At 47.8% G+C, this 11,513-nt stretch overlaps 1 protein-coding gene across 1 annotated transcript in view; it reads left to right on the plus strand.

Moving 5' to 3' along the window:
• Positions 1-11,513, plus strand: part of tdrd12 (tudor domain containing 12) — a gene marked incomplete at its 3' end in the record, with an annotated part of 22,399 nt that overhangs the window by 2,084 nt on the left and 8,802 nt on the right. The window contains 15 exon segments of the mRNA XM_035665801.1: positions 6,214-6,295; positions 6,446-6,501; positions 6,615-6,700; positions 6,917-7,106; positions 7,204-7,268; positions 7,349-7,440; positions 7,520-7,585; positions 7,674-7,725; positions 8,316-8,389; positions 9,158-9,220; positions 9,343-9,411; positions 9,517-9,594; positions 9,882-9,948; positions 10,179-10,286; positions 10,537-10,722. Of these exon segments, the coding sequence (XP_035521694.1) occupies positions 6,214-6,295; positions 6,446-6,501; positions 6,615-6,700; positions 6,917-7,106; positions 7,204-7,268; positions 7,349-7,440; positions 7,520-7,585; positions 7,674-7,725; positions 8,316-8,389; positions 9,158-9,220; positions 9,343-9,411; positions 9,517-9,594; positions 9,882-9,948; positions 10,179-10,286; positions 10,537-10,722 (1,334 nt within the window).

The raw sequence follows: 11,513 nt of genomic DNA on the forward strand, positions 1-11,513 counted from the left end.
GGAAGATATCTAGATCAGCTGATGTCTTTTCAGGCGATGCATGGTATGTCCCACGATTGAATTGCTTTTTCCAATTTGGGTGAGTCGCTGACCATAGTAGTGTATTTGATTACCTCACGACATTTTAGACTATCACCAGGTTCAGGTGAATCCAGATTTTAGCGGTCACTCGGGAGTTGTTTGTGTCTTCTATTTTTGGGTTGTTTGCACGAGCACACATCCACACTTGTGCTTTTTTTTATTGTGGGGTGTTGGCGTGGTGTTGTTGTTTTTGTGTTGGGTCGTGGTTGTTGTTGTCGCCTGTTTTTTGTTTGTTGTTGTTTTTGGTTGGGGTTTTCGGTCTGTCTGTGGTTTGGAGAATCTGTGTTGGCGTTTCTGATGCTGTCATGAGCTGCATTGGCTTTTCTGTTGAAGGCTGAGCTGTCTTGGTAATTCTTGGGTGTCTAACATGTTCAGAGTAATGAAAGGATTATGTGTATTTGGTTCGGCGTCTGAGGGTTCTTGGTGGGTAGAAATAACCTTGTTGGTGACCGAGGTGGACGAGGTTACTTTGGGTGGTCTGACGCGGGGTACATTTAAGTATTCCAGGTTCAGTGATGGGCATGGTTTGTTTGCGAGAAGTTGTTGGTGGTCACATGGTGTTGCAGACTGGAGGTCGAAGTTTGATATGAGGCAGTTTTTCAGAAGATTGGGATTGTTGGGTTGGGTGTGTTGTGGTTGGTGTGTTTTGTTTGTTGTTCTGTAGCATGGTAGGATATTGCGTGGTGTGAGTGTGCTGGTTTTGTTTTGTTAGTTTTTCATAGTTCAGTTTTACGATATGTTGTTGTGGGCGTGATGCTAAGGAGAGTGGTTTCTTAGTTTTATTTTTTTCTGTAGTGTGTGTGGAGTTTTGGTGCGTGGGGGTCTTTTGGTGGTTGATGGGTTGTGTGCATGAAAAGAAAAGAAACTGTAAGTTAACATTCTGTTTGGTTATTTGTTAATAAAATATGAAGATCTATGAGTCCAGTTGAAATAAAAGGAGAGTCGAGGTGTATTTTTTGCCGTTATCTTGTCTCTGTGGTTTTACATGCATTTGAATGGGGACTTCTGTTTGATCTAACTGCTGCAGTCACTGATATGACTGAAGCATTTGGCTATTAACCATGCTTGTCCATTCCCAAATAATATTAAAAAGAAGTAAATCAATGCAGTGAATTCAAATCTCTGATGTTTGTACACATTGCAGTAATAACATCCCAGTCCCTCGCTGGTTCTTGTTAATATTCAAATCCAAAAAATTTAAATCCTGTAAAATCAGTGGCAGTAAATTGAAAAATTTTAAAAACTCGATAAAAAACATAATCTGACTCTCATCCATTACACACGCAACTACATTAAATATACTCATATTCAAATATAATAATATAAAAATAATATATATTAAAATTAGAATGAGTAATACGACAATATATGTTCAAATACTATACAAACAAATATAATAACTATAATAATATAACACTATCATGGGATTCCATGAGTGAACTTCCTGTGCGTGACGAATATAGCTGCCAGGTTTTTGTGTTAACTACGTTGTTGAGAACACAGTAACAATATCATTAACCTAGTTACTGTACTGGCCTCCAGAGGACCAGACAGCAGAAAATCTAGAAGCTGTAAACGTTTTCACTTTGATTCCTGTTATAACAATAACAGAGGTTGTCAGATGATCACATACTGTACTCCTGTTACTTTGGATCTAAGAGGACAAGCTAAGATTAGGCAGTTAGCTTTTAGGCAGGACTGAGTTTTAATGTGCTGTGTTTCATTGTTTTTGTTGGAAAAAATTTAGACCTCGCTTCCCTTCCTATCTTGTATGTGCTATAACAGACTGTAAAGCAAGCTCCTGGTACCGGCCGCCAGTGGACTCTACCAGGAGTTTGGCACCCAAGAATTCTGCTGTTTAGTGGAAAGAAAAACCTGATCGAGTTGCAGTTGAATTTATCTTTTCAGAGAGAAAACAGAAGAGACTTGTTTTCGAACCTGCCAGGCTCTGCTGTCGCTCAGAAAAAAAAAACTTTCATAATCATTTCATTTCCCAGAAAATGTGAGCCACTGAAGTTAACCACGGCCCGTTTTTTATATTTTTTTTTTGGTTTTTTTTTTGTTTTTTTTTTCTATTTTTTTTATACTTTTTTTTGGGTTTTTTTCTGTTTATCTTTTTTGAGTTTTTTATAATTTGGCATATGACGCTCCAAAACATATAAAACAGCTGGAAACATAGTGTTGAATAAAAAAGTCTCCTGAAATAAATAAAAGTAGTCCTTATTTAATTAAATATAAATCCTTGAACCTGTTTATTTATTTAATGTGAACTATATTGACTCATCCCTGATAATATTTATTTATATTATTTAAATGTATAAAATATGTATATACAGGTCATTGACAATATTTATGTATTTTATTTCATATAATACAGGTGATAAAATGGCTTTCTTTCTGCAGTTCATTAAAAAAGTCTGTAATGTGCATATTTTGAGCAAGATTCGCAAAAATGAACCAACAATTTCACAAACAGTCCAAGCAGCTGTCCAACATGTCATTTTCTGTCCAGAAAAGAGTCTCAAAACTGCTATCTTGTGGGCCAAAGTTCAGACAGTCATTGGTTAGTAAAGTTAAAGCAGTAAGCTTCAATTACTTGAACTTTAACAGTTAAACAAGAACTATGTTCATTTCAAACTTTAGTTCTACATGACTCACCATTATTATGGCCTTTTCTGGAATGTGTGCTGTCCAGTCCCAGTTGGTTATAGGTGAGGGGTTGGAGGTCTTAAACCTCACCCCCTGGAGTTCAACATTTGATTTTTCCATTAAATGGACAATTTTATTGGGTGTGTAAATACTAAATCATGTCGTTTGTGTCTTTTTGGTTGATAGCTTTACCTGAACGTAATTGTCAGCTGAGATCCAAGTCTTTCCCAATGCAAACGCTGCAATCATTAACATATTAAAACTCTTGTTGTCGCTGTCTGATTCATTTTTATTTGGTTGGAGGATTTTACCAGGTCAGAAACTTGAAATACTTTAATAGTTTTACTTAACTTAACTCTTTTTTTTTTCCCAATCCCCCTCTGCAGGCGCCTACCACTCACGGAGAATCACCTGGGGGGTCGCGGTAAAAAAATAAAACAACCTGGGCCTGAGCGTTACGTTGGAGTTCACCTGGCAGCAAAGATGGGTCGGCTCCCATGCGCCTATGATCTGTGGGGAGGGGGGGGAAACCCTGACTGTTGTTTTGTTGCCTAATGCACCAAAACCAGGGCAGTTCAGAGTATTGGGCCCCCTTCTTGGAGACCTGATGAAGTCCTGTATAAGGGTCCGCAGTAGGGCTCCATCGTTTCATGGGAGAACCTTTTAAAACGCACCAATGTGGGCATTGGAGGGCCGTCGATTGAGGAACGGCTTCCCGATTTGAAACCGACGGGATGTTTTGTTACTGGAAATCTGCGTCTGCTGCGATATATGGACTTCGTCCACTGAACGCGACCACCATGGTTGGCGGGTCGGAGCCATTACCGCGGGAGTGCCTCCATGCAAGTGGTTACAGGGTGGAGGCCGCGGGGGGGGGGAGAGAGAATGCGGGTTGAGCGGGGGGCGGGCCCCACCAACACAAGGTCATACCGGGGGCGGATGCCTTCGGTGCGATTTCGTGGGGGGGGGATTGCGAGATGCAGGACGTGCAGACGACACTAGCGGTTGGGGACATCGAGGGAGAGAGAAGAGAGGCGGGGGCGGCAGGAAGGGCTTGTAACACTCGGCACGCGGGGGGGGACTGGGGGCGTGGGTGGGGGTGGCGGGGGGAGTTGGGGTAACGCGCGGGGGCGGCGAAAAAACAGTGGTATGGGCGGGAGGCGCGGGGGGGGGCCGGAGAACCTGGGGAGCGATGCAGGGGGCGTGGCACGAAGAGGGGGGCGAGGGGCCTGTGGCCGGGAGGAGCGCCGGAGGGGCGGGGTCGTCAACGTCGGGGGGCCGGAGCCGGACGGGGGTGGGGGGGGCCGGGGGCGGAAGGCCTTCGTGCCCGCGGCGAATGCACGGTGGTGGTCGGGAGCCCGGTGGGGGGAACCGAGACATCGAGAGCCCGAGAGTGGCGGGGGTCCGTGTGCGGAAAAAAAAAAAAAGCGTGTCGTGAAAATTGGGGCGGGTGAGGCCAGAGGGAAACCTCCGTGTGGATGGGAAGGGCAGGGAGCGGTGGGAGTGGGTGGGAGTGGGGGCGGAAGGGTGGATGCAAGGTCAAAATGGTGTCCGCTTTAAAAAAGCGGGGGAAGGGGGGCGGGGGGGGGGTCACGGCCTCGGAGGCGTCGAGGGGGTGAGAGAACCAACTCCACAGTGGCGAAAGAAGGCGCGGGGGCGGCGGGGAACTTCGGATTGAAGGGCGGTGCGTGGCGGTGCGGTCGAGGGGCGTCCTGTGGTCGTGACGACCGGGGCCTTTCCTCCCAAAACCATTGGCCCGCTGGACAGGGGTCGGGCGCGGACGAGGCGCGCGCGGGGAGAGGAGATCAGAGGCGTCGAGGTCACGCCGAGCGGAGGCGTTGGGGGGGGGCAACGGGCCACGGGGGGGGATCCTGGGGAGAAGGTCGTAAGGAGGGAAGGGAGCGCGGGAGAAGGTCCGAGGTGGGGTGATTGTCCGAACGTGTGTGTGGATCGACGGGAGAGGCGAAGGCCATGGGCGGTTGTGGGGGTCCCCTCGGTCGTGAGAGCACAGACAGACGGGGGGGGGGGGAACTCGTCTCGACTTCGCCGGCCGGCCGGCGGGTGGGGGTCCGTTCGGGCGGAAGGGGTGGGGAAGTGCAGTGCCTAATCCGGGTCGTAGATGTGGCTTTTGTGTGCGGATGTTGAGAGGAGGCCGAGTGGCGATGGAGACGCGGTCGCCGCGAAAGGAAATACTCCGGGCGGCGTGGGTGGGAACGCTGCGAGCGCGGGCAAGTCATGGCGGGTCGCCAGGGCCGGCGCGGGGTCCACTCTAAGGCGCAGCCCATCTAATCCGGCGTGTACTTCCACCCACAAAAGCAAGCAGGTTGCTGTCGGAGGTTGCTTGGGGGGTGCGGGGGAGGAAGTGTGGGAGAGCTCGTGGGTCGCGGGGTGGGCGTGTTGCCTCACCACCCAGGGCTGCGCTTTGTCAACCCGAACCTGTTTGTGATTTTGCAAGGACAGGATATCGAGGGTGAGAAGCTGGTCCCACCGCAGGACTCGGAAGTAGACCGCTTCTCCTTTGCCGTAGAAAGGAGCCAGCTGAGATGGTTTCGGGGCAATCCTGTGAGGGAATGCTCCAGGGCGCCTCCGCCGCAAAAGGGAAAGGTGTTCCCTGGCACGGTCCAGTCTGGGAGGAGCCCACCGGGGAAAAGAGCTGAGGACCAGGTGGAGCAGATTATATTCCACACTGGCCTGGGAAGGCCTTCCGGGATCCCCCCAGGCAGAGTTGGCCCGAATTTGCCAGTGAAAGAGAAAGTTCTGGGGGCGCCCCTCCTGCTGGACCCACGACGATCCCGGATAAGCGGAATGAAGAATGAGATGAGATGTAACTCTTTTCCTTTTTTTAGCCTAACTAACATGGCATGTTCAATAAGGTGAAAATCCCCTGTCCCAGACTGGCAGAGATTTCGAGCCTGAGTGGGTCAGATATTAGTCCTGGTCCAGCCAATAATGAAGCATAAAGGAGCCCAGAAATGTTTACCGTAAAATATGAATCTGTCCCATAAAGAAGCTCTGTGTTCAAAACCTTAAAACAATGAAGCTCCGAGTTCACCTTTTGCCCTGTTCCCCACAGTCCACGTAGAGCCTCCAATGGAGGGTGGAGTCCGACTCGGAATTGGAGCAGCACGGCCTTCTGTCTGAGTAAGATGCTGAAATGGAGGGAACAGAAATAATTTTAGTTTTAGGGCACAGCCAACTGCCTGCTGAATGAGATCTAAATTCAGCAGGGTTCAGGTTCAGGCACTGGACCCTAACCAGGGTCTACTGGGCTTGCACCTAATCCATCAACAGTTCAGGGGGAGCCGCAGTGAGTCGTCTTCACATCAGCTCTGCTTCTCCTCACCCAGACGGACCCACCTCCGGCCAGGGTTGTGGGTTTGATTCCGCCAGGTGGAACTCCTCCCACCCCAGAAAGGCAGGCCGGAGGAAGTTCTGCAACCGGCGACGTCGGATCCCTTGACGGGACCGAGCCGAGAGCACACCTCTGGGTGAGGAGGTTCCACCTGGCGGGAATCAAACCCACAACCCTGCGAGTGTCCGTCTGTGAGGAGAAGGCAGAGCTGATGTAAGACCGACTCACTGCGTCCCCCTGAACTGTTGATGGATTAGTGAAGCCCAGTAGACCCTGTTAGGGTCCAGTCCTGAACCTGAATCCCTCTGAAGCACACGCAGCCTCCCCTGTTTGATCTTTGTGTCTCATTCTTTTCCTCTGCAGTCCGTCCACTCACTGGGACAGCTCCGCTACGCTCTACCTGCACAACCTGCTGCAAGGTGACCGACACGAGAGAGATGAACGACGACTGTGGTGTTTTCTCTGTAGAGTTTAGATCTCAGCAGCAGCATGTGATGTGCCCTAAACTAAAATATCTGCTTCCCTCCATCAGCATCCACTCAGACAGAAGCCGTGCTGCTCCAATCCGAGTCGGACTCCACCTCCATTGAGCTCTACGTGACTGTGGGGAACATCAAGGTGAACTGGGAGCTTCGTTGTTATTCGTTTGAACACGGAGCTCTTATGGACGGATCATATCTTACGTAACATCTGCTCCTTTATCTTCATATTGCTGACCCAGTCGTCCTCGTCTCTTGTTTCTCTCTAATGTCTGACAGTTGTTGGATGTTGTGTTATCACAGTCGTACAGTTTGTTCTTTCACACATCAGCTGGATGTTGTGTGTTTCCTTCAGATCTGCACCAACGACGACCTGGTGGCCAAGAACATGGCGTTCTACATCAGAGAGTCAGCCGACGGCGGCGGCGGCGGCGGCGGGCAGGACGAGCTGGACAAATTGCCCGTCATGTTGTCCTCCAGGATCTTCACCCAGACCGTCTTCCCGACCTGGAACAAGCCGACAGCACGAACCCAACCACCAGCCGGTAAGTTGGTGTTCCTTTTGTTGTGACTGTTTAAAGTGAAATTGCTTTTAAAGACGTGGAACCGATACAGATGTTCATAACGTGCTTCGACCCTCAGTGATGTCACGTGGTCTGGCTGCAGCCGGAGCCAGCGATTGGCCGACGGCTCCCTCCACACCTCAGGTGAGCGGCTGTGCTCGCTGTGTTAACTGACTGCAGTAAATATCCACTCTCCCTCACCTCTGACCTCTCTGCTGCTTCAGAGCCGACAACAGGAGCCCGAGACCTCTGAGGAAGGCAGCAGGTCAAAGGTCGCAGGAGAACAATGGAAGAAGGGCTCAGTGGCTGCAGAGAGGTGAGCGCACTCTGTGTTTATGGGAGAATCAGAGTTCTGTTACAGTAAATGTTGTTAACTGAGCTGCTCTCATGTTCAGTGACTCCTCAGAGGACACAGACTCGTCTCTGGCTGCAGCTCTGACCAAAAACCTCCACCTGTTCAGGTGAGACACAGCACCTGTCCTGTGATTGGCTGAAACCAACAGCATGTGATTGGTTGATACTGACAGAGTACTTCCTGTGCCCCAAAAGGTTCCTGAAGTTTCTGAATCCCGGCAGCAGCTGCCAGCAGGCGGCTCCCAGTGTGAGTAATGTACATTATCTGGAACAGTTTGAACATTTGAACCTCTACATTGTTTTAGATCAGATCCACAGAGGTGTAAACACAGGAGGACAGCAAGGAGACAACCTGAGAGACTTAATGCAGCGCTCCTAAATGATTCCCTCCGTTTAGGGAATATTTTGGATCAAAGACAAACTGAAGGTAGTTTGTCCTCACTGTAATGGACTTCATACAAATGTGGTGGTGAGGTTTCATCCTGTCTCTCACCTGGACAGTTTTATTATTTAAACTTTGTCTTTGTTGTTTTCGTGACAACGTGAAGACAAAAGACGACAAGATGACAAATGATTTGACATTCAGTAACAGCTGAATTAAAGATATAGAAATAAAACAGCAAAAGTAAATTCAGTTTACAGTCACAATAAAGACATTTATATATAGATATGAATATACACACATACGTAGACTTTGGCGATCAGGGTGGAGAAGACGAGAGAGAGTTAGAGAGAGGAAGGCTCGGTGATTGTTCTTTCTGCTTTTACCTCTACAGATTTCAATAGTTCCTGAATGAACCAAGAACCAAAAGTTAGTTTGCTTTGTTTTTCTTCCAGGTCAGTCAACAGGAAGAGCTCAAAGACTGTGGAGCTGAAGAGACGACTGCAGCCTCCAGCACAGGACAGGAAGTGTACGCCGCCCTCAACAGTCCAGTTAACTGAAGCTCCGTTCTGACAGGGTTCAGATTACAGGGGGAGGTGGGGAATAAAATAACCACTGTGCTCTCTGGAAGTTAATTCATTCAATTCATTTGAAAGCATAGTGAAATTACAGGATATGAGGTGCTGTGTGAGTCTGTGTGTTCAAACCTGAGCTCAGGAATCCCAGAAAAAAGCTGCTTCAGAACTGAGGAGAGAGTTTAAAGCATCATGTGGACATCAGATTGATTGCTAACATTAAAGGTTATCAATAAATTAGAATGTAACGAGCGTATGAACGATCAGGGCTCACCTGCAGTAAAGTGCAGTAGTGAAGAATGTTGATTTATACACAGTACGAGAAAATAAAGCAACGATAATGTCGTTTTTCTTTCTGTGAAAAAAATACCAAAAAGAACCGATAAGAGAACCGTTAAAGCACCGAACCGGTAAGCAGAGTAGTACCATTAAAATCTGATTGGTATCCATCCATAAATTTCCACACTGAGCTTCTGAAAAGAAAATAGAAGAACAAGCAGCTCTTTAAGATCCACTTTAAAACTAAATGAAATGAATTAAACATTGCTCTGGCTGATTGAAATGAACACACATACTCTCTCACTGAACAAGGAATATTAAAATCCACCCACCTCCCCTAGAGACATAAATCCAGTCTGAATGGAGCTTTAAGTCTTTAATTCACGGTCACTTTGTCACTTTGTGTAATAATCAATATTTCCCATCCACGTTGTGTCACACAGATTAATCCCTTCATACAACAGTGAACCTGGAACGCAGCACAATCAAGCATTGCTCAGTATGAGGTGAGGAAGCTGGCAGCTGACTGATGGATGCTCTCACCTTAATGTCAATATGAATGAGTGGATTGTTTTAGTTCATGTTAACTTCTTAACTTCACTCTTTGGTGTGATTTGTGTTTGATTAGTGGACAAAGTGGAGCTGAAGGTCTTTGTGAGAGCACTCAGGTTGAATGTCCGGCAGATGAAAACACAAGGTGCAGCAAACAGTTGTGCACTCATCAACCTTTCTCTGTTACAGTGTGGTACATTACAGTGTGAACAGTGGATCACTCTCATCGTCTCCACTCTTTATTTCCCAGCAGCTCGAGTCCATCAGAGTCTGGACCGGCTGAGGCAGAGAGGACGTGCAGGAGTGAAGAGGACTGGGCCTGTGCACGGTGAGCTGCAGCGAGGAGAGGAAAGACTGGAAGACTGGAATTAAATCAGTTACAGGCACCAAAACTACCCAACAAAGTTAAACATGTAAAGCAATAAAATGCAACAAACACATTAATGCTGCAGTAATTCCAAATAAAATCAGAATTCAAAAGTAGTATGAGTGCATTATGAAGTAAAATAAACTTGAAATAGTAAAAAAGGCAAAATGAGTTTGAATTTGTCTGTAAAAACTCATAAATGCCTTTTTCCAGTAGTACTAATATCGGAGGTGTTCTGTGTGTTGCAGTCTCTTGGAGTGGTTGAACCCGGAGCCCCAGAACCTGGATCCAGACGCAGACGCTGCAGACAACGTGGTGACTTCTCTCAGTTCATTCTCAGCTTTACAAACACTGTTTTTAATGTTGTGGTCTGAAGGAACCCAGCTGGACTGAATCCATGACGCTGAAGGAGCCTGTTGTTTATCTGTCATGTTGTAAATAAACATCATAAATGTTCGTAGGTGATGACCTCAATAAACATTCATTAAGTAAAAGGTATTTGCTAATTCTTTTCCATGAAGCTCTGTGTTTTTTGTTGCTCTCAGGTTGTTCCCAGTGATCCCAGAAGGAGTGGGATTCTGGTGCACTCTGCCCTCCCCGTGGAGCCCTACACCAGCCTGGATGATGCCCCCGTCACCGATGCTCTCCGCTGGGTAAACAAGAGTTTAGTTTGAGGCTAGATGTGACTATATATGTGTCTCTGTTATCTTTGAACCATCTTCAGAATGTGGTTGTCTTTTCAATATAGATTACATTAGAATATCTGAGTACATTAAAGGAGGAAGCTGACTGAGCTTCTTGTTCAAGGAAGGTGAAACAGACGGGGGATGTTATAATTAGTATCAGGGAGGATATTTATCCCGAGCTGAATGTTTAAACTCCGCCTCCACGCTCTGTCTCCAGGTGCTGCGGAGGAAGAGGTACAACGCTCCGTCTCCAGCCGACCGCTACAGCTGGCCAGCTGTGGCTCTAGGATGCAACACCGTCATCGTCTCCCCCAACGCCGACCAACCTCTCAGCTACCTCGCCCCACTCCTCACCCACATCCTGCTCAACTCCATCTTCACCCCCCTCACCTCCAGTGCAGGGGTGAGTTCATCAGCAGCAGGCAGGAGGCCGTTTATTATATTGTATGAAAAGGCTTCCTCATCCGAAACATTCCTACTTTAAAGTCGACCTCTGATGCTCATTCCAGCTCTGTGTTCTTAGTCAGAGACCCAGCTAGAGCAGCTTTCACTCTTCAAAAATGTCCTTATTTATCTTCTACGACGACGTTCTCAGCGCTTTCCGAGCACTCGATAACTTCGACAGACATAACCACGTAAAGAAATCTGTGATGAGCCGACGCGGCTACCAAAGCACCATCGTGTGATTGACTGCTCAGTCATTTAGTTATATTCTGTTATTGTTTTGAGAGAATGGAGCTGTAGTTTTGGGATGTGAACTTAGAACATACCATGGACGCCATTTCTGTGAGTGTGGAGTACAACGGCATACCTTAAGAGCAAAAAAGAGAGGAAGCTGCGAGGCGAGTTTCATTGTGTTTGTCCCCAGCTCCGTGGCTTACCAATCTGGCCATGGATGATGAGCTGTGAGAGCGCTTCAGCTGGGCTGCCGCGCTGACCGGCCCCAGCAGCCAGTTCAGCGCGAGGGTGCAAACACCACCAAACTTGTTGGCACAGCGGAGAAGTACTGCTGCACTGAGTCTTGGTGTTCTCCCAACCAGCACCAGGCTCCGGTGAAGGACTTACTGCCTGCCTCTGGTAAAAGCAGACGGAGCACACGATCACCGTCATGAGGCGTTTCAGAGCCAAACTTGCTTCGCTCAGCCGTGTCTCAGTTAAAACTCAGCGCTTGTCTGTGAGGCCAACCAGTTTCCT

Source organism: Morone saxatilis, unplaced genomic scaffold, assembly GCF_004916995.1.
Source record: "Morone saxatilis isolate NCDOM2014 unplaced genomic scaffold, NCSU_SB_2.0 Contig2, whole genome shotgun sequence".
Lineage (NCBI taxonomy): Eukaryota > Metazoa > Chordata > Actinopteri > Moronidae > Morone > Morone saxatilis.